At 61.1% G+C, this 21,992-nt stretch overlaps 1 protein-coding gene across 1 annotated transcript in view; it reads left to right on the top strand.

The window, feature by feature from the left end:
- SSPO (SCO-spondin) overlaps positions 1–18,161 on the top strand; it is a 51,610-nt gene extending 33,449 nt beyond the window's left edge. The window contains 38 exon segments of the mRNA XM_070452582.1: positions 587–734; positions 737–755; positions 1,276–1,322; positions 1,433–1,624; positions 1,717–1,887; positions 2,180–2,383; positions 2,648–2,744; positions 2,848–3,047; positions 3,384–3,550; positions 4,092–4,252; positions 4,529–4,752; positions 5,317–5,358; positions 5,507–5,662; positions 6,163–6,372; positions 6,543–6,710; positions 7,454–7,585; positions 7,687–7,933; positions 8,205–8,357; positions 8,446–8,492; positions 8,684–9,028; positions 9,625–9,792; positions 10,762–10,892; positions 11,138–11,259; positions 11,496–11,542; positions 11,856–12,134; positions 12,449–12,607; positions 12,753–12,869; positions 13,269–13,407; positions 13,561–13,763; positions 13,842–13,969; positions 14,070–14,212; positions 14,319–14,365; positions 14,665–14,882; positions 15,194–15,289; positions 15,427–15,487; positions 15,741–15,871; positions 17,239–17,389; positions 18,027–18,161. Coding sequence (XP_070308683.1) covers positions 587–734; positions 737–755; positions 1,276–1,322; positions 1,433–1,624; positions 1,717–1,887; positions 2,180–2,383; positions 2,648–2,744; positions 2,848–3,047; positions 3,384–3,550; positions 4,092–4,252; positions 4,529–4,752; positions 5,317–5,358; positions 5,507–5,662; positions 6,163–6,372; positions 6,543–6,710; positions 7,454–7,585; positions 7,687–7,933; positions 8,205–8,357; positions 8,446–8,492; positions 8,684–9,028; positions 9,625–9,792; positions 10,762–10,892; positions 11,138–11,259; positions 11,496–11,542; positions 11,856–12,134; positions 12,449–12,607; positions 12,753–12,869; positions 13,269–13,407; positions 13,561–13,763; positions 13,842–13,969; positions 14,070–14,212; positions 14,319–14,365; positions 14,665–14,882; positions 15,194–15,289; positions 15,427–15,487; positions 15,741–15,871; positions 17,239–17,389; positions 18,027–18,049 — 5,493 coding nt within the window. The 3' untranslated portion in view covers positions 18,050–18,161.
- Positions 18,162–21,992: the final 3,831 nt, after the last annotated feature.

Below are 21,992 nucleotides of genomic sequence, written 5' to 3'. Positions count from 1 at the left end.
CGGCTGCTGCCGGGGGTGGGCGCGGTCCAGTGGCGCCTGCGCAGTGGCGGGGAAGCGGCCCCGAGTCAAGATGCTGGAGCAAACAGCTAGGGCGAAGGGACAGCGCTTTGAGAAGCCCCGCTTGGGTCTGTCCAAGGAGGACGGGAGGCTCCACACGGAGGCGGAGGACCAGGACACGGTGCCTGGTCCCGGCCTCTCCCAGGGAGCCCCGGCGCCTTCCCAAATGCCCGCCGCTCTCGCCAGCTTTCCGGTCCCCGGCTCCCTCCGTATCCTAGGAGATCTGCCTCGGTCCCCACTCAAACCTCCGTGGGGCCCAACGTCTGGTGGATACTCCATTCAGGGAAGCTCCTCGCAGGCTGTCCCTTCCCCACTCCCCTGGAGGAGAAACTCCAGTGGAGACTTGGCATAAACTGTTTAGAAAAGACAGCTATGAACCGGAGCATCGCACTTCCTCCCTTCTGCCTCCCGCAGCCTCCTTCTTCACTTTATCGTGGTTCCCAGGCGCCCCCCTCCATCCTGCAGCAGTCCCCTTGGGCCCCCCCCCCCACTTTCCACTGCCCCAGGCCCTCCCTTCCTTGTCCCCCAGCACTGCGTTTGGCGCTGTCATCCCGGCTGTTACTGCCCCCCAGGCCAGGTGCTGAGTGCTGACGGCACCGTCTGCGTGCAGCCCGCTCACTGCAGCTGCCTGGACCTGCTAACTGGGGAGCGGCACCGTCCAGGCGCCCAGCTGGCCAGGCTGATGGCTGCAACTACTGGTGAGGGCCGGGGGTGGGGCATGCAGGCAGGATGCCACAGGGGAGGGCAGGGCTAGTCCACTCCGTGTCTCACACACCCAAGCTCTCCCAGTCTCAGATGATGCAGGCTAGGCAGGCTAGGCTCCCATAAGTCCTAAGAAGATGTGGCAGGTCCCCTAACCCCTGGTCTGACAGATGGGGAAACTGAGCCAGCCAGCTCTGGGGGTCTGGGAGACTTCAAAGAGCTGGACTTGTGCTTTGAGGGGGCAGGGGGTGGTGGTGCGGTGTTTCCTCCTGCTGTCTGTCCTCCTTCAGCCACAGGGTCACTTCCCTGTAGGACCAAGTCCGTAGGATACCTGAGAGTGCCTGGAGTGGGTCAGGGAGCAGGGGCTGGAGGTGCTGGAGAGTCAGGAGGGGGCCTGAGACCTCAGAGGGCAGTGGAGGTGGGGCAGAGGGGAAGGGGAGGCGGACGGGGAGGGGCATAGTGGAGGGCACGGCGCCAGTGAGCTGCCCTCTCTCTGCGCCTGCGTGCCCCACCCAGCACCTGCTCCGAGGGCTGGCTCACCTGCACAGACCTGCCTTGCCCAGGTATGTACCCTGCTCAGAACAAGGTGAGGAGAAGCGGTCCAGGGGGTGCAGGGAGGCTGGGACCAGGGGAGGGGTGGCTGCACCCCAGGGCTCACCATTCACTCCCACAGTGCCTGGCACCTGGTGCCCGTGGTCGGAGTGGACAGCGTGCTCCCAGCCCTGCCGGGCCCAGACGAGGACCCGCTCCAGGGCCTGCAGCTGCCCGGCACCGCAGCATGGCGGGGCCCCGTGCCCCGGGGAGGCGGGGGAGGCGGGGGCCCAGCATCAGAGGGAGACCTGCGCCAGCCCCCCCGAGTGCCCAGGTGAGACGCCCCACTGGGCAGCTCCAGTCCCAGCGGGCTGGGACCTCTCGGGCCTCCCAAGGCAAACGGATGCTTTTGTATTCCTGCCGCAGTGGATGGAGCCTGGAGCCCGTGGGGACCGTGGTCTCCCTGTGACGTGTGCCTGGGGCAGTCCCATCGCAGCCGAGCATGTAGCTGGCCCCCCACCTCCGAGGGAGGCCGGCCCTGCCCTGGGGGCCACAGGCAAAGTCGACCCTGCCAGGGCAATTCCACTCAGTGCACAGGTGAGGACTTCTGTGGAGATGCTGGGTGGTGGTGGTGGCTTGTAAGGCTAGGGAAATGCTACCTCTGAGCTTTGACCCCCTGCATCTGACCCTCCCCCCCCCACCGTGTACACACATGCATACGACTTTCTTTGAGGAGAGCCCTTAGGGCACTCACCTCGTGGAACTGGGCAAGTGAAGGTCCTGGCAGGTGGTGGGCATGGTGGGAGGGCTGGTCACCCAACTCTTGGGACATCTCCCCAGGATGGACCCCCCACCCAAACCCAGCCTCTCTGCTTCCCTCCTGCTGCAGACTGTGCAGGTAGCCAGGGTCTTCTCCCCTATGGGCAGCCCTGCCTCCACTCCTGCGAGGACCTGTCCCCCGGGGTCATGTGCCAGCCAGACTCGATGGGCTGCCAGCAGCCCAGCTGTGGGTGCCCCCCAGGCCAGCTGTCCCAGGACGGCCTTTGTGTGGCCCCTGCCCAGTGCCGCTGCCAGTACCAGCCTGGAGCCATGGGTCAGTGCCTCCCCCAACCCGCCCCCGAGCACAGCAGCACCCTCCCACCTGGCCCCTTCCACTCTGCCCACAGGGACCAGCCTCGGACTGCAGGATGGGAATGGGCAACTCCTGTGTCCCAGGGCTGGTGCCCGTTGGGGCTTCTGTGTCCTCCACCCACCAGGACCCTGGTCCCCGTGGGTGGAGACAGCAGGGTAGAGCCCTGAGCAGGGCTGGTGATTGGCTGAGCCATCTGAAGTGCCCGCCCCACTCCTGTGCCCTCAGGGATCCCTGAGAACCAGAGCCACTCCGTGGGGTCTGGGCTCAGCTCCTGGGAGAGCCTGGAGCCTGGAGAGGTAATGGCGGGGCTGTGTGACAACTGGTGCGCCAAGAGCGCCAGGGAGGTGTGGGCTGCCAGCTGGGCAGGAGGGCCCCGGGGAAGCAGGCAGGGCCCTGTCTTCTAACACCCCCACCCTTGTCCCCAGCACCTGTGTGGCAGGCATCCTGCAGTGCCAGGAGGTGCCCGCCTGCCCCGGGCCAGGGCTGTGGGGCTCCTGGGGCCCCTGGGAGGACTGCAGCGTCTCCTGTGGTGGAGGGGAGCAGCTGCGCTCCCGTCGCTGCCCGCGGCCCCCCTGCCCGGGGCCTGCCCGCCAGAGCCGTACCTGCCGCACTCAGGTCTGCAGAGGTGAGCCCCGGCCCAGGCTCTGTCCGACTTCGCTCCCGATCCCCATCCTGGCCTTTGACCCTGACTTGCAGGTTGCCTTTTGACCTCTCCCGCCCCATCGCCATATGCCGCCCCTCACCCAGGCCCGTGGTGGGCAAATGGAGGAGGAAGCAGGCAGATTTGGGGGGCAGGGGAGACTGTAGGAGTGGGCGTGACCGAGGGCCCGGCCCAGGGAGGGTGTGGTCCTCACGACTCCAGAGGGACCCTGGAGGGGATGGGCACTGGGGTGAGCGGAGATGGGCACAGCAGACTGCAAGGGTGGTGTGGCACGGGTGCTCACTTGGGGGTCCTCTTCAGAGGCAGGCTGTCCGGCCGGGCGTCTGTACCGTGAATGCCAGCCGAGCGAGGGGTGCCCCTTCTCATGCGCCCACATCACCGGGTTGGTGGGCTGCTTCTCTGCTGGATGTGAGGAGGGCTGTCACTGCCCTGAGGGCACCTTCCTGCACCACTCGGCCTGTATCCAGGTTAGGACTCCCCCTGCCAGCAGCCCAGGGCCCTCCCCTCACCTGTCAGCTCTCACCTCTGCAGACCCCGTGGCCTCTGGATGGCCTCTAAGTGTCCTGACTTAGAGTTGGTGGCCCTGAGCCCCCGGGCAGGGGAAGGGACAGTTCCCAGTAGAGCTAGACTCAAACGCAGGTGTCCCCGTTCCTGCCTCAGGCCCTTTCTGCCTCCCTCACTCCCCTCTCACATGTCCCATCCTGTAATGACCTCTGTTGACCCTGCCGTGTCCTGGCTAAGTGCTCTGATCAGGAAGGTGCCTGGCCAGCTCTGGTCAAGACATAGCCTTACATGGCTCGTGGTCAGCCCCGTGACGCAGGTACACAGTCCCACTTGCTATTGGAAGTGCAGTCTCAGGGCCCAGAGCTGTTCGGAGTATCCTTCCCGCCCGTCTCCTTCGCCCCACCCTGCTTCTGAGGATGTACATGGGGGCGGGGGTGGGGGCAGAGGACTGGCCCCCAGCAGGTGGCTCCAGCCCGTGTCTCTGCACTTTCTCCCCCACCCCAGGAGTGCCCCTGTGTGCTCACTGCCTTGCGGCTGCAGCAGCTAAAAGCTACTGGCACTGACCCAGGGGCTCACCTGTCTCTTCTGGGAGAGGATGGTCAGCCTCTTGGGCCTGGCGATGAGTTGGGCTCGGGTCAGAGCCTCCGTACAGGCTGCCACAACTGGTGAGGGTGTGGGAGATTTGGGGTGCGGGGAATTTGAGGGGGATGATGAGAGTGTAGGAGATTTGGGGTGGGGGGAATTTGAGGGTTGGAGGGTGAGAGGATGTGTCGGGGAGGGGCCTGGGTGGCCCTGCACCCCTTCCCCCACCTGTTGCAGCCACTTGACCCCGGGCTCACCCTGGCTCTGATTCCTCGCCCTTGGGGGCTGATGTGTCTGCCCGCACCCCTTTCTCTTGGGATCTGAGCTGCCGGCCCCTCATCCTCACACCCTCTCTCCAGCTCCTGTGCACACGGGAAGCTGTCCTGCTCCGTGGGGGACTGCTCCAAGGCTGCTGGTGGCTTTGGTCCCTGGGGTCCATGGGGCTCCTGCTCCCGCTCCTGTGGCGGGCTGGGCACCCGCACCCGCAGCCGCCAATGTGTGCACCCCACACCCACTCCCAGTGGCCAGGGCTGCCGCGGGCCGCGCTGGGACCTCGAATACTGCCCCAGCCCGGAGTGCCCAGGTGAGGGAAGGGGGGCGGGGTGGGAGGCGTCTGGCTGACCCTTTGTTCCTTCCTGTCTGTCCATCCCTGTTCCCACTCTGGGTCTGGCTCAGTGTTTCTCTTCTGTTCAGACACATTCAACCACATTTCTGGAACTCTTGCCAAATGTGTGTTGGGGGTTGGCTGGGGGTGTGAGGACCCTGACCTTGGAGTCCAGGGACTCAGATAACCCATTTCAGCATGGTGGGGGGGCCCTGTAGGAGAGTGCATGTGCTTGGGAAAATGGGGGAGGTTGAGAATTCTCCTAGGGGGACAGTCTAGGAGGGCTTCCTGGAGGAGGTGGCATCTGAGGGGGTCTGAGGGATGGAGAGGACTCTGACGAGCATTGGAGGAAGGGATGCCAGGAATCAGGCACGGCCTGAGCAGAGGCCTTGCTACCGTGAGCAAGTGCTGTGCTTGGGTCCTGGGGTGTCTGGGCTGAACCAGACAGTGACAGGTTTGGGGAACTTGACCACCGGCCCTGGGGCTTGGGCCTCGTGTACTTCTGTCTGGGAAACATTTCTGAGCAGGTTTCCTTTGGCACAGGGGCTGCAGGGTCCACAGTGGAGCCAGCGACAGGCCTTCCAGGTATCAGACTCTCCAGACTCCCACGCCGATTCCCTGCACCCCTCCCTCTGGGAAGAGCAAGCCCCAGGCCTCCTCCCTCCCCAGCCCTGCTTCTGGGAGCCCAGGAATCCAGGGCTAACTCCTCGGGGGTCTCCTCTCCCCACCCAAGGTGGCTGGGGCCTGTGGTCCCCATGGTCCCCCTGCTCCGGCACCTGCACAGACCCGGCTCACCCTGCTTGGCGCAGCCGCAGCCGCCTCTGCCTGGTGAACTGCACTGGGGGTGACACTTCCCAGGAGCGCCCCTGCAACTTGCCCTCCTGCACAGGTGCACCTTCTGGTCCTGACCTCTGGCCCTGCCCTGGGTCTGGATCCTGAGCCTCCCCTCTAATGCATCATTTCAACCCCAGCCAGTGTCCAGCCCCAAGCCCCACATCTAATACTCCTTGTGCCAATAGGGAGTTTTCAACCTAACTCTGGGTGTTCTCTGTGAACCCCAACAGCTGTTGGGGAGCGCTGCCACCTTCCAGCCATTCTCACTCATGTGGGTACCAAACACTCCCCCCCACAAAAAGGTCCCATCCAAATCCCTTAGCCGCCCTGGGAGTCTGGGACTACTGTCTCCCCCCTCTCCACCACTGTTAGCCTGAGAGAGGGGAAACTGAGGCCTGGTTGCCAAAGCCACACAACTGTCAGGATCAGATCTGAAAGGGGGGCAGGATGGGGCATAGCCAGCCCCGGCCGAGGAGGTCGGCACTTGAGCTGGGGCAGGGAGGCTGGGGGTCAGGGGACTGGCTGCAGCTCAGCGTCGTCCTATCCCGCCCGCAGAGCTGCCCCTGTGCCCGGGCGCCGGCTGCATGCCCGGGAACTGTTCCTGGACCGCCTGGGCCCCATGGGAGCCGTGCTCCCGCAGCTGTGGGGCAGGCCAGCAGCGCCGCCTGCGGGCCTACCACCCCCCAGGGCCTGGCGGACACTGGTGCCCCGACATGCTTACAGCCTACCAGGAACGCCGCTTCTGCAACCTGCGAGCTTGCCCAGGTGCAGTGGGTGGTGAGCCCCCGGCGGGACTGCCCTTCCTTAGCATCAGTGCCCCGCCCCACCCCGGGCCCTTCCATCTCCAGCGTAGGACCTCGTCCTGGGCTCGGGGGACACGTGGGTGTCCCTGCCTGAGCCAGACCCCTCGTGCGGCCCTTCTCTTCCCCATTCAGTGCCTGGAGGCTGGTCACGCTGGAGTCCCTGGTCCTGGTGCGACCGGAGCTGCGGAGGGGGCCGGTCCCTGAGGAGCCGCAGCTGCTCGAGCCCCCCACCCAAGAACGGGGGTGCCCCCTGTGTTGGGGAGAGGCACCACGCACGGCTCTGCAATCCTGCGCCCTGTGGTACGGAGTGGTGCCAGCCCTCCTGTCCTTGCTCCCTGAGAAGCTCTCCCCACCCCTCTCCTCTAATTTCACCCCCACATCACTGTGCAATGTGGACTGGGGGGGTGGGAGGCTGCTGCCTCGTCGGCCAGTGAAGAACACCAAGCCCCACGAGGGCAGATGGTGGTGGGGGTCTGGGCTTTGGTCAAGGACTCCCAGTGGCCAGGGCTGAGCTGCCTGATCCGTCCACTGCCCACCCCTACCCGGGACTAGAACTCATCCTCTCAGCTGTGACCCCCTGCTTCAGTTCCTGGAACCACTCGGTCAAGAGTTTCAGGGGGTTTGAGGGTAACAGTCTTGAGATACCTGGTGTGTGGGAGGTGCACTGAGCCAGCCAGGTTGTCACCCCCACACACACACTGACGACCCCCCATCCCTTCCATCCTTCTCTGGATGAACACAGAGGAGACACATAGGTGAGAATGCTGGCTTTTAGACGCACCCATTCAGTCCAGCTCAGCAAACACTTATCGGGAGCAGGCTAGGCATTGGGCACTCACAGTGAGAGGAACTGTCTGTCACTCAGAGTGTCCCCAGGACCCCCAGGGTCTCCACAGGAGCCCAGGTCTCCCTGGGCACCAGCCTGGGGGAGGGACGGGTCATACGGCTTCGCGGAGGTCAGGGTGGCCCCCATGGGGCAGGAGGAGGGTTCCCGAGTCCCAGGGCTCAGGGCCCTCTTGACTCCAGTCTTCCCATCCGCCCAGAGGAGGGCTGCCCTGCAGGCATGGAGGTGGTCAGCTGTGCCAACCGCTGCCCCCGCCGCTGCTCAGACCTCCAGGAGGGGATCGTGTGTGAGGAGGACCAGGCCTGCCAGCAGGGCTGCCGCTGCCCCGAGGGTAGGCGCTCCCTTCGGGCATGGCAGGACGGCTCAGCAGGAAGGCAGAGGGGGGCCCTGGGGCGCGGGCATCCTCAGCTCTGGAGGGCCGCCTCCCCGCAGGGTCCCTGGAGCAGGACGGCGGCTGCGTGCCCCTCGGGCACTGCGAGTGCACGGATGCCCAGGGCCACAGCTGGGCCCCGGGAAGCCAGCACCAGGAGGCCTGTAACAACTGCACGTGCCGGGAGGGGCAGCTCTCCTGCACGACCCAGCCCTGCCCGCCTCCTGCCCACTGCGCCTGGAGCCGCTGGTCAGCCTGGAGCCCCTGCAGCCGCTCGTGTGGGCCCGCAGGGCAGCAGAGCCGCTTCCGGTACGGGGCAATGCCAGGCCTGTGTCACCTCGGCCCACCGGGGCCTCCCGCGGCCTGGACGTGGTCTCCCGGACTGCCAGGGTTCCTGGATCCTGTCCCCGCCAGTGACTTTGTGCCCACCCCGTGACCTGGCCTTGGCTTTGGTCCCTAGCCATCCTTGCCTTTCCTTAGCCACCTCCACACCCACACTGGGCTTCCCCAGGGGCAGCAGGAGGCATGACAAAGGGCCTGGGACCATCTCTCACCTTCTCCGCCCCGGGGCCCCACCCAGGTCTTCCACGTCGGACTCGTGGGCCCCGGAGTGTCGGGAGGAGCAGTCCCAGAGCCAACCCTGCCCTCAGCCCCCGTGCCCACCCCTGTGCCTGCAGGGCACCCACCCCCGCTCCCTGGGGGACAGCTGGCAGCAGGACGGATGCCAGCAGTGGTAAGCCCTGGGGCAGGGGCGGGGGCGGGCAGGGGAGGGTGCCATCCTGCTGGGCAGCAGCGTCCCTCAGTCTGGGCTCCTCCCTCAGCTCCTGCACCCCGGAGGGCATCATATGCGAAGACGCTGAGTGTGCAGGTCTGGGGGGTTCATTCCCAAACTCCCACCACCCTACTAGCCTCCCACCTCGCCCTCCGTCTACCAGTTCTGTCTGCGTTTCCCTCCCGCCACGTATTTCCAACTGTCGACCCCTGTGTGCTGAAGGTCCCGTCCAACCCTCTGCCCCTTTGCTCCTCTGATTTCTCTACCCTTCCTGCTGCCTCCCGCAGGGCCTGGGGCCTGGACACCGTGGTCCCCCTGGTCTGACTGCCCTGTCTCCTGCGGAGGCGGAAACCAGGTCCGCACCCGGGTCTGCGTGGCCTCAGCCCCTCCCCTCGGGGGCTCCCCCTGCCTGGGCCCCGACACCCAGAGCCAGCACTGCGGGCAGCAGCCTTGCCCGACACTGCCGGACGCCTGCTCCTGGGGCCCCTGGGGGCCATGCTCCCGCAGCTGCGGCCCGGGTCTGGCCTCCCGCTCTGCGTCCTGCCCCTGCCTGCTGGCCGAGGCCGACCCCACCTGCAACGGCACCTCCCCACGCCTGGACACCCAGGCCTGCTACGCAGGGCCCTGCCTGGGTGAGTGTGCATCAGAAGCAAAGCCCCCTTCTCTGTCTCCTACCTGCGCAAGATCCAGGGAATGTTTATTATCATAACCAACTTCCAGATTATCTCCCCAAAACATACATCTGTCTGTCTCCTCCCAAGGGATTCCCAGGTGGCTCAGCGTTAAAGAATCCACCTGCCAGTGCAGGAGCCACAGGGAATCTGGGTTCAATCCCTGGGTTGGGAAGACCCTCTAGAGGAGGGCATGGCAACCCATTCCAGTGTTTTTGCCTGGAGAATCCTGTGGACAGAGGAGCCTGGTGGGCTACTGTCTGTGGGGGTCACAAAGAATCAGACACGACCAAGGGACCGAGCATGCACACACCTCCTCTCCAGACTTTTTTCAGTGTTTTCCCTCTTCCCACCATCATCCCTGTGGGACGTGGCCCTCACTTCTGGGTGGCAGGGAAGCCCGCCAGTGGGGACCTTTAGGAATTCTTGGCTTCCTTTTGCCCTTTGCCTGTTCAGGGTGTTGGCCGGGGCTGGCATGAGAGGGGCGGGCTGGTGGGAGAGAGGCTGGGGAGCCCGGAGAGGCTGCTGGCTGAGCCCTGGCCCCACTTGGTCCCTAGAGGAGTGTCTGTGGAGCAGCTGGAGCGGCTGGACACGCTGCTCATGCCAGGTGCTGGTCCAGCAGCGCTACCGACACCAGAGACCCACGCCCGGGGGGGCCGGGGCAGGCACCCCCTGCACTCAACTGGATGGCCACTTCCGGCCTTGCCTCATCAGCAACTGCTCCGGTGAGGCCCCGGGAGCAAGGAGCCGGGGAGCCGAGCCCTGGCAGGGGCCCCCGGGGCACACTGCCAGCTCCTCTTAGAGTGATCCTAGGGTGCCCAGGTCCTCAGAGGGCTTGCCCACGCCTGAACGGATCCTGCCCTTGGCTGGGACCCTGCTCCAGCTGCTCCCTGCCTCACCCTCGGGTGCTTGCCCCCCACCCCGCCCCCCCAAGCCTTCACCATGGTTTTCCCACTTTGCAGCCACAGGCCCAGCTGTGGCTCTGTGTATGTGTGTGTGTGTGTGTGTGTGTGTGTGTGTCTTTTCTGTAGTTGCAGCGAGCAGGGGCTACTCTCTAGTTGTTGTGCTGGGTTTTCTCATTGCTTCTCTGGTTGCAGAGCACAGGCTCTAGGGCGTCTGGGCTTCAGTAGTTGCAGCACCTGAGCTCCGTAGTTGTAGCTCTTGGTCTCTAGAGCACAGGCTCAGTCGTAGTGTACGGCCTTAGTTGCTCCTTGGCATGTGGGAGCTTCCCAGACCAGGAATCAAACTTGTTTCTCCTGCATTGGCGGGTGGATTCTCTACCACTGAGCTACCAGGGAAGCCCCCCAGCTGCGGCTTTGTGTCCACTGGTAGCTGCCCCAGGCATGGTGGGTCTTTACCCACATCCTACTCCAGCTGCCTTCCGTCTCCACCCCTCTGCATCACACCTGCCAATCCCTGGAGCTACCTGCCAGGGCCTGAACCCTCTGTAGCTCGCTGCTCTCCTGGGTCCAAACAGCCCTCACCCATCCCTGGAGGTGCCTACAGGGACTGAGTGGGCATGGATGGGGCAACACTGGTCTTTTCTTACCTAGAGCAGGGGGGCAGTATCTTGCACTCTTACTGGGTGACCTCAAGGGGAGGTGATGGGACCATGCACTGTGCCCTCTGGGTTTGGGGGGCAGAGGGTGTCTCTGGGCTGCACCCCCCACCAGCCTGCCTGCCTCTCCCTGCAGAGGACAGCTGCATGCCTCCCTTCGAGTTCCAGGCCTGTGGCTCCCCCTGCACTGGACTCTGCGCCACATACCTGAGCCCTCAGCTCTGCCAGGACCTGCCGCCCTGTCAGCCTGGCTGCTACTGCCCTGAGGTGAAGGGTGGAGCCAGGGCAGATGCCCCAGGAGAAGGGGTCCCTTGTCCACTCTCCCACACCTCCTCCCCTCCTCTCCAAACCTCTCGTCTGGACAGCGCTTCACATTCTGCCAGGCGGCTCTTCACCCGCACCGTTGACTCAACAGCATGCATGGCACCTGCTGGGGGCTGGGCATGGGTGGGCATTAGGGTGACGACAAGATGACTGCCACACAGCCCTGTCCCCTGTCCCCTTCTGCACAGGGGCTGCTGGAGCAGGCTGGAGGCTGCGTACCTCCAGAACAGTGTAACTGCCAGCACGTCTCAGAAGGAGCTGGGGTGACCCTGGCCCCCGGGGACCGCCTGCAGCTAGGCTGCAAAGAGTGGTGAGTGTTGGGGGTGAGGGAGGCACCTGAGGCCTGGGACCAGGGAGGAGGATGGGTTCCGCAGGGCGGCCTGACCCCCACAGAGAAGGCCAAGCAAAGCCCAAGGTCCCAGCCTCCCCCTGCTCCAAATGAGGCCAGAGCCCAGGTTACCCCTACATGAGCCCCCCACCCACCAACCCACCATTCTGGGCTGGGTCCTGCCTCCCGGAGCCCACCCTGACCACCCCCTCCCACAGTGAATGCCAGCGCGGGGAGCTACAGTGCACCAGCCAAGGCTGTCAAGGTAACTGGACAGAGGAGACCAGATGTCCCTCTTTTTCTAGGACTTGGATAGAGGGCTGGATTTCTGCCCAGGTCTTGGGTGGGGGTGGGTTTTTGCCCAGGACTGAGTGGGGGGTGGGTTTCCAGGACTTGAAACTTTCAATTCCAGGACTGGGACAGTCCCAGACAAACCAGGATGGCTGGTCCCCTTACTCCAGTTCTTCTGTTTCCAGAACATTCTGGTCACAGCACGAGCCCCTTGTTCCCGATCCACTGTGGTCTCTGGGTCTGGGGGAGGGTCCCTGGGAAGGACACTCACAGGCCGCCCTTCCTAGGTCTTCTGCCTCTGAGCGGCTGGTCTGAGTGGTCACCCTGTGGGCCCTGCCTGCCCCTCGGCCTGCTGGCCCCTGCCTCCAGGACTGCCCTAGAGGAGCGCAGGCTCCAGCACCCAGCTGGCCTGTCCCCCACCTCGGCCCCCACGCTGGCTTCGGAGCAGCACCGCCACCGCCTCTGTTTGGACCCTGAGACTGGGAGGCCGTGGGCCGGGGACCCAGACCTCTGCATTGTGTCACTCAGCCAGCAGCGCCTCTGCCCAGACACTGAAGCCTGCCAAGGTGATGGGGAGGGGGCGGGGCCATGTGGGGGCGGGGATCTAGAAAGGGGCGGGGCCGGCCGAGTAGGGCTGAGAAGAGGCGGGGTCTGGGAAGGGGCGGGGCCTGGCCTAGTAGGGGTGGGCTCCGCTATTCTGTCTGTTCGCCGCGGCCCTTAGCTGGCTGGCTCACCCTCCTGCTAGTTTCCAGGGTCTGCTGGATTTGAGGTTGGGAGGGGGCAGCAGCAGCTGGAAGAGGAGATAGGGGGCTCAGGGCTGCAGAGGTAGGCAGGCGGAGAGGGGTGGGCCTGGGCACTGACTCCCATTTTCTCTCCCCAGACTTATGTCAGTGGGGTCCCTGGGGGTCCTGGAGCCCCTGCCAGGTGCCCTGCAGCGGGGGATTCCGGCTGCGCTGGAGAGAGGCCGGGAGCCCCCCTGGAGGAGGCTGCCGGGGGCCATGGGCTCAGACTGAGAGCTGTAACATGGGGCCTTGCCCAGGTAATGGCTCCAGCATTGAAGGAGGGGCCGAGGATGTGGCCCCTGGGGTGTGTGGGGGTTCTGCTTCCTCAGTCCCTGGAGGTGCCCGTGGAAGGCTGGGGACTCGAGAACACCCCAGGTTGGACTCTGATCTTCTGGTCCGCAGGAGAGAGCTGTGAGGCCCAGGACACCGTGCTTACCCCTGACTGTGCCAACCAGTGCCCGAGGAGCTGTGCCGACCTTTGGGACCGTGTGGAGTGTCTGCAAGGACCCTGCCGCCCAGGTGGCCAGGCCATGCCCACTGCCTGGCCCGGGAACTCTGGGGAAGTCCACTGCCTCCTGCTACCCGAGAGCTTGTGACCAGAGGCAGGCAGATGGCTGGGTCATGAGTTACAGGGCAGCAGAGTGGACCCCTGGGTCACTTTTGGCGACCAGCTGGGGGTCCTGCCTGAGTGAGCCTTGGTCAAGATGGGCTGTGTCCTGGGGGTGCTCTGGGGCAGCCTCAGAGGTCCCTGGGGGGGGGTCTCCACGCACGGGGCAGCCTAGAGAGGCCCGATCCTGTGGGAGGGGCAGGAGGAAGGGCACGCCAAGGCTGCCCCAGGCCCTGGGATCCCTCTGGCTAGGAGAGGGCTCCCCGCGTGCACCTGCCACATCCTGCTTGTCCCCCCACCCCCTCTCCCAGGCTGCCGCTGTCCCCCCGGCCAGCTGGTACAGGACGGGCGCTGTGTGCCCGTGTCTTCTTGCCGCTGCGGCCTCCCCAGCCCCAATGCTTCCTGGGCACTGGCCCCAGCCGAGGTGGTGCAGCTGGACTGCAGAAACTGGTATGACTGCCCACTGATGACCACACAGGGGGATGGGGAGCTTTGGGTGGGAGGCTCGGGCCAGCTCAGGGTTATGGGGCATTGTTGGGGAGCAAAGGCTGTTCACCCTGACTCTCGGGGCTCTGAGCCCTTTCTGCACACCCCTGCCCCCAGCACCTGTGTCAACGGGTCCCTGGCGTGCCCCTCCCACGAGTGCCCAGCCCTCGGGCCCTGGTCAGCCTGGAGCAGTTGCTCTGCTCCTTGTGGTGGGGGCACCACGGAGCGACGTCGGAGCTGCAAGGAGGGCCCCCGGGGGGCACCGTGCCAGACCCAGGACACAGAGCAATGGCAGGACTGTAACCTTCAGCCCTGCCCTGGTGAGTGCCCAGGGCGGGGCCCGTCCCGAGGACCCCCCTGGGACTCTACCTCACTCTCTGCTTCCCCCCCACCCCCAGAGTGCCCACCCGGCCAGGTCCTCAGTGCCTGCGCTGTCTCGTGCCCACGCCTCTGTGCACATCTGCAGCCTGGCACCCCCTGCGTGCAGGAACCCTGCCAGCTTGGCTGTGACTGCCCCGGAGGGCAGGTGGGTTGGGGCGCTGTGCCCTGACTCCCCAGTGGGGGAACCAGGCCGGTGGGGGGGCAGGAGTGGTGGTTGCGTGTAACCCGAGCCTGCCCCGCCTCAGCTGCTGCACAATGGCACGTGTGTGCCCCCTGCCGAGTGCCCCTGCAGCCAGCTCTCTCTGCCCTGGGGCCTCACCTTGACTCTTCAGGAGCAGGCCCGCGAGCTGCCCCCAGGGACTCTGCTCACCCAGAACTGCACCCACTGGTGAGGGCCGGGAGTGTGGGTGGGGAGGGCATGGGGGTGGGGTGCTGAGAATGGGGATGGGGAGGAGGGCATGGCGGGCATCTGAAGAGAGCATTTGTCTTCCCAGCGTCTGCCAAGGTGGAGCCTTCAGCTGCTCCCTCGCTGACTGTCAGGGTGAGATGCAGGCTGCCCAGGCCCCTGCTGGTCCCTCCAAAGGCAAGGCCAGGCTGCCCTAACGAGGGGAGAGGGGCCTGTGCTACCCCCAGCCACCAAGCTGGGCCCCACTACTATATGGGAGGGTGGATAGGAGCAGAGAGGTGGGTTTGGAGACCCAGATGTCTGGAGGCTGCTGGAGCCGGGTGGGCGGTGCTGAGGAGTGGGGAGGGACCTGGGGTGCCCAGTGTGGGAAGGGGGGAGTGGAGGCTGGATCCAGGGCTGACCTGAGTGGTGGGATGGGTGGTCTTCCCTAGCAGAGTGCCCCCCTGGAGAAACGTGGCAGCAGGCAGCCCCCAGGGAGCTGGGGCCCTGCGAGCAGACATGCCGGGAACCCAACGCCACAGAGACCCAGGGCAACTGCAGTGGGAGGCAGGCCCCGGGCTGTGTGTGCCAGCGCGGGCACTTCCGCAGCCAGGAGGGTCCCTGCGTGCCCGCGGACCTCTGCGAGTGCTGGCGCCATGGGCGCCCCCACCCGGTGAGCCCCCGTGGCCCTCAGTGCCCCCGGCCCTTCCTGGCCCAGGGCTCTGGACCACTGGTTTGTCCCTGGCTCATGCCCCTGTACCCAGACCTGCAGCAGCAGGCAGCTTGGCCAGCGGCTGGCACACTTGGACCGTCTCTGGCCCCCAGGGACCCACCTCCCTCCCGAAACTCTTGCTGCCGACGCTGGTCTCGGGCCACTGCCCTGGCCGGGCCCCTGGGTGGGCTCGGGGTGGGGGGACTGGGTAACAGAAGAGTCTGTGGAAGGGAGGGAGGCATGGAGAGCAGGTTCTGCCCCCCTCTCCCCAGCCGGGATCTGAATGGCAGGAGGCCTGTGAGAGCTGCCGCTGTGTCAGCGGGGAGAGTATCTGCACCCAGCACTGCCCCCCGCTCACCTGTGCCCAGGTACCCACCTGAGCCCCGCGGCCCCGGGCTCCTTCCTGGGTCCCTCCCCAAAGGGTGGTCTCGGGGCCTCAAGCAGGCAGTGTGGGGCTCTGGGCCTTCCTCCTGAGCGGACTGGGGGGCCCCTCCTCCCTCTGCAGGGCGAGGTGGCCGTGCAGGAGCCCGGGACCTGCTGTCCCACTTGCCGCCAGGAGGCTCCAGGTATGCGAGGATGGGGGGGGCGGGGGGCACCTCCTGCCTGCTCTGGGCCCTTCTCCCACCCCCACCCCCCACCCTGGGGAGGCCGCCTTTCCTTGTCCTGCCCACCACACAGATTAGCAGAGTGAAGACCCCCCCGGTACTGTGTCCTAATACCTGGCCACCCCCACCCAACCTGCCCTGCTCGGGTCCACGCTGTGTTGCCTCATGGAGTCCCCTCATCATGGTCCGCTCCCTGTCCTGCCCCTCCCCACAGAGGAACAGCCCGTCTCCTGCCGGCACCTCACGGAGCTTCGCAACCTCACCAAGGGTGCCTGCTACTTGGAGCAGGTGGAAGTGAGCTACTGCAGCGGGCACTGCCCATCCAGCACCAATGTCCTGCCTGAGGTGAGCATGGGGCGGGGGGCCTGCTGGTTCAGGGGAGGCAGCTCAATCAGCAGACCCCCAGGGCCTGCGGCTGTGAGCCTAGCACCCAGGCAGAGCCCGGGGACACGAGCAGCAGAGTCATCTTGCAAGCCTACAGCTGATCGGAGCCAGGTGGCCTGGCGACCTCAGTGGGGCTTGGGCTCCGGAGCTGGCTGCCTGCCTCCTGCCCCTCCTGGGGGTTTTGTCCCGCTCCTCCCTACTGTGGCCCCGCACAGCTCCTGGCGCCTGCTTCTCAGCCCACTGTGCCCCTCAAGACAGGCCAGCCAGGACAACAGAGAAAGTCAGGGAGGAGCTGAGTTAACCTGTGATACAGTGAGCGAAGGCTGAAGGGCAGATGTTATCTATGGTGGTCTTGTCCTGGACGTTGCCCGGAAGATTGAGACAGAGCTCCGCTCTGTGCCCACCCTCCTGCTGCCTATATCCTCAGGAGCCCTGTGTCATCCTGACTCCCCCAGCCCTGAGCCTGGAGAGCTGTGGCTCCCACCTGGCCAATGTCTAGCCAGAGTGGAGCCTCACACGGCTCCTGGCCCTGCCTCAGCCCACCTGGCCAAAGTCACCTATTCCTGGAAGACAAAGGTGCTTTCCCACCTGGTCCTCATCCCTTGCCACTCTCCTGCTCCCCTGGGCACTCCTGGAACCTTCTGGAAATGCCTCTCAAGTCACTTTTGGATTTTTTTCTTTTAAACACAGAGTGAGGAGAGGACAGTTAATACATTTTTTTTCTGGGGAGGAAAAAGTTAGTGACAGTGGGATAGAATCAGAGGGAGATTTTTTTTTCTTTTGTAGATCTCTAACTTGGTATTGTGTGAATAAAGTTAGAATTACACATAAAATTAAATCAAACATCCAGTAGGACTCACAGAGTTACTGTATAATCATAAAGCAAGAGTGTCTGCTTTGGAGTGAGAACTCACTTTGCACTTAGGATCGGACTGTGCAGTTGAGAACTTCATTATTTGTAGGTTCAAAAATTACCACTCTGTCTCTTCAACTAGCCTTAGAAGTAGACCCGTGTCTTTCCCCCCTGCTGCCAGGATGCAGTGATGAGCGTGTTATAAAGCTCTCGTTTAGCCTGCAGGTTGTTGGATGCTCAGATGCGTGGGGCCTGGAATGGAGGAGGTGGGCTTCTTGGAGAACTGGGGGCTTGGTGGTGACACGCCTCCACCTGGCTTCCCTACTTGGCGAAGAGGTCTGGGACCTGAGATCTTGGGATCTGGTTCTCCCTGCGCCCGGCTCTTCTTGGATAGGAAAGGCCAGGGAAGGCAGGTGGGTTGGGCAAACTCCTCTTTGCCCCTCCCCAGCTCAGCCACCCCCTCCCTCTCTCCCAGGAGCCGTACTTGCAGAGTCAGTGTGACTGCTGTAGCTACCGCCTAGACCCTGAGAACCCGGTGCGCATCCTGAACCTGCGCTGCCCCGGCGGCCACACAGAGCTGGTGGTGCTGCCAGTCATTCACAGCTGCCAGTGCAGCGCCTGCCAGGGTGGGTGTGGGTGGGGCTCCCGGAGGGGCGGGGTTCGGATGGGCGGGGGCAGGTCGGGGGCGGGGCCGGGGCTGAGGCCGGGATTGGGGATCACCTGAGGCCAGGAGCGGGCCAGGCCGGGCGCGTTACCCGACGGCTCCTCGCGGGAATTTCCTCCTCCGAGTCCTTCTGCTCTGCTGCATGTTCCTTCTTAGCATTCTTGTTGGTTTGTTCTCCAATCACACTTAAGCCCAGGTGTTCGGGGTCAGACATACAGGTTCGAATCCCAGCTCATCCATTTCCTTCCTCGCTGAGCTTCCATCTCATCTTTACCACCGGGGTGACATCCGCACAGGCTTGTTGGGAGGACTTGGTGAGAGGCTGTACGCGAAGTGCCAGGTTCTCTATAAACACCTGGTACACGTTAACCCGAGGCCACCACACAGTGTGACGGATGAGAAAGAGATGGAAGGGTGCTGACACCGCCTGGGTGGAGCGCAGGGCAGAAGCTCGCCTTGACTGCAGTCTTCCTCCTGGCGGCTGTCCCTTCCTCTTCTGCCAGTTTGCTCAGCACCCTCCCTCTCTCCAGCCCCATCCCTTCCCGACCAATCACCCTGCCTTTTTTTGATAGTGCATCTCCCTCTTATTTGTCCTCCAGGAGGTGATTTCTCAGAGCGCTGACGGCTCCGCCGGATGAGGTCTGCCCTGGCCGTCAAGACCCCTCCTCCCATGCCCCCCCCCCCATCCCTGCTCTAGTTCTAGCATATTCCAAATAAAGTGATATTGGCAGCAAGCCCGTGTACAGAGTCTGCATCCCAGGATTCAGAGGGGAGGGGAGCTGGGCTGGGGGATGTGGGGGTGGGAGGGTGGGTTCTGAGCCCTGGCCTGGACCTTCACAAGGACTGTCACCTGGGAAACCTCTGCAAATAGCTCATGCTAGTGAACTTGGGCAAGTCACTTCCCGTATCTGAGCCTCAGATTCCTCATGTTTAAAGTTTGGATGTAAAGTCTTAAGATCTCTGGTACAAGACATCTCTAGGGCCCCAGGTCCCATCCCTCACCCCACCTGATGGCAGCTGCAGTTCTGGCAGGCATTTCCATGCAAGATACACTCATCTCATGCTGAGGTCTGCTTCTCCTCTTCCTTCTGAAAAGTTTTATTGAGATATAATTTAGATCCTATGAAATTCACCCTATTTTGAGTTACACTTTGATGACTTGTGGAAAACACACAAAGTTTTATAAAAGTTGACTTTTATAGAAAACACACACAAACATCACCACAGGCTAGTTTTAGAACATTTGCATCATTTCAAGCCAATTTACGATACATTCTTCCACCTCCAGGCCCAGGTAATCAATCACTAAATTGTTTTATACCTTAGTAGATGTGCCTTTGGGTCCATCTAGTCAAAGCTATGGTTTTTACAGCAGTTGTGTATGGATGCGAGAGTTGGACTATAAAGAAAGCTAAGCTCCAAAGAATTGGTGCTTTTGAAATGTGGTGTTGGAGAAGACTCTTGAGAGTCCCTTGGACTGCAAGAAAATCAAACCAGTCCATCCTAAAGGAAATCAGTCCTGAATATTCACTGGAAGGACTGATGCTGAAGCTGAAACTCCAATACTTTGGCCACCTGATGCGAAGAACTGACTCATTGGAAAAGACCCTGATGCTGGGAAAAATTGAAGGTGGGAGGAGAAGGGGCCAACAGGATGAGAGAGTTGAATGGCACCACTGACTTGATGGACATGAGTTTGAGCAAGCTCCAGGAGTTGGTGATGGACAGGGAAGCCTGGCCTGCTGTAGTCCATGGGGTTGCAAATAGTTGGACACGACTGAGTGACTGAACTGAACTGAGATGTGCCTGTTCTGGACACTTCATATAAATGTCTGGCTCCTTTGTATTAGCATGATGATCTTGGGATTCATCTGTCAACCAAAATAAATAATGCAGGAGGTTGCAAATAAATTTATTGGGAAACTTAAGAATTACAATTCAGGAGACATGGATACGGGTAACCCTGAAGGAGTGTTCTGGGGAAGAGAAAGACTTGGGGGCTAATAAAAACAGAGCCACGAGGTTGTTTAAAGTTGCCTGGAGAGAGTGGATTGAATCAGATGTGAGTCAGAAAATAGTTGTTGATAAGGAATCAGGTGGTGCTAGTGGTGAAGAATCCGCCTGCAAATGCAGGAGACGAAAGAGACGAGGGTTCAATCCCTAGGTCAGTAAGATCCCCTGCAGTTAGAAGTGGCAACCCACTGCAGTATTCTTAGCTGGAAAATTCCATGGACAGAGGAGACTGGTGGGCTACAGATGGGGTTGAAAAAGAGTCAGACATGATTGAGCACACTACTAACACTAAGAATCAGGAGTCGTTTTAAAGAAGGCCTGTCAATTGAAGAAAAACACACCACCTAAAAATTGCCTGTTTTATTTGAAGCCCTTACTGAGGACTATGTTTTGGGAGACAGCCTCTCAGACAGCTCTGAGGAACTGTTCCAAGAGACAGTGGAGGAATTAGAATATATAGATTTTTCTGCGGAAAAAAAATGTAGTTGAACATCAATCGATTATTGCTAATCACAAAATACTGACATCTCCAGTTAATGATTATAGTGCTTTTCTATGTATGGGAAGATGCAAGAGTCTGGGTTCATTGAAATTATCCCTTATGTATGCATCTTAACTATTCAGGGTCAGTACCCTGTTTTCCTCCATCCTGAATCCCCTCAGGGTACACCATGGGGCTGTGGCTACAGTTGTTGATGGCTTGATGGCAGCAACAATTATTGTTAACTAAAGTAGCATGCAACATTGCTTTGTCTATGGATCCAAGAAGTAAACAGATGATCATATTTTAGGGTAAGGATCTGGTTAGTATCTTGAGTTTCTGGCAGGTATTCTGGATGACTTCATCAGGTCAAAAGATCAGATTCCACCCAGGCTGAGAAATGAATAAGTCACATGTCCTTAATGGCCTCTCAGCTCCATTTCAAGAGCTCTCTTGGCAATACCAACTCCATTTTTATTTTCCTTCCACACTTCCATATTACAGCATGTGTCAACAGCCTGTTTCCTTTTGTTGCTGAATAGTTATCCATTGTGTGGATATGCCATATTTTATCAACGCACTCATCAGTTGATGGACAGTTGAGTACTTTCTTGTTTTTGGTCTACTATGAATAAAGTTGCTATCAGTTTGGTTCAGATTAGTCGTTCAGTTGTGTCTGACCCTTTGTAACCCCATGGAATATAGCATGCCAGGCTTCCCTGTCCATCACCAACTCCTGAAGCTTGCTCCAACTCATGCTATAAACATTTAAAGCTGCTGTAAACATTCCTATACAAGTCTTTGTGTGGTCATGTTTTCATTTCTCTTTTATATATACCTAGCAGTGGAAATTTCTAGGTCATATGGTAAGTTTAACCTCTTAAGAAACTTTCAAATTGTTTCCCAAAGTGGTTGCACCATTTTACATTTCCCTCCCCTGCCCCTACACCATCCCCACTTCTGCCCTGAAATGTACCAGGGTTCATTTCTCTACATCCTCTCCAACACTTGTTGTTATCTGTCTTTCTTATTTTTTTAATTACCCATTCAGTGGGTATGAAGTTGTGTCTCATTGCAATTTTAATTTGTATTTCCTTAACGACTAATGAAATGGTTAGATAACATCACTGACTCAGTGTCCATGAATCTGAGCAAACTCCGGGAGATAGTTATGGACAGGGAAGCCTGGTGTGCTGCAGTCCACGGGGTTGCAAAGAGCTGAACACAATTTAGTGACTCAACAAATGACTAATGATGCTGAGAATTCTTGTTCATTTGCTGATTTGCCATTATATAGCTTCTTTTCAAGCTTCTTTTGCTTTCTGCCCCAGGGCTTTCTGAGCACAGAGAGTGTCCACTTGGCCTCCATACAAGCACAGCTAAAAGTCCAAGTGTGAGGACGGAGTGCAGTTACCGTCTCTTGGAGCAACTCTCAACTTCTGGGGATGGGAGCAGTGGGTGAATGCTGAACTCCTCTCCCCCCATTGTTCAATGGACTATTATGGGGAGGGCATTCTGTATAATTCTTAGAAGTGGAATGAAGCCCCCAATACCCACAGCAGTGACCTTGAAAATGCATCCATCCTTTTCGTCTTCCCTGCTTAACCCTCCCAAGTCCCAAGGTCTGCTCTCTGGCGTCACTTTCCAGGACCAAACCCTGGTCTCCAGCTCTGCTTCCAGGAGAGGGTGGAGAGGGAGGAAGCCAGGCTGGACACTTCTGCTCCAATGCCCAGTGATTGTGTATTTACCCTCTGTCCCTTTATGTTCCTCAGACCACCCCGACACGAGAGTCCTATGCAACTACAGTTATTGGCAAAAATGGGAGGGAACAGACGCAAGAACTAGCAATCTTATAGCCCAATCAGAGCACTTTGCCCTTATTATCGGTCCTTGGAGAGTGGGGAGGGTAGAAAGCGAACCGCTCTGCCAACCGAGACCCCGTACTCCCCAAGCCAACAAGCGGCTCTAGGAGCCGCTTACTGAGCCTGGACTGCGCTTCCCATGAATCCCCGGACTGGGCGGCTGCCGTAAAGCGGTTCGCCCGGTGCGACGCGAGTACCGGCCGCGCGCC

The sequence above is a fragment of the Odocoileus virginianus genome, chromosome 1, assembly GCF_023699985.2.
Source record: "Odocoileus virginianus isolate 20LAN1187 ecotype Illinois chromosome 1, Ovbor_1.2, whole genome shotgun sequence".
NCBI lineage: Eukaryota > Metazoa > Chordata > Mammalia > Artiodactyla > Cervidae > Odocoileus > Odocoileus virginianus.
This window is presented reverse-complemented; position numbering and strand designations above follow the sequence as displayed.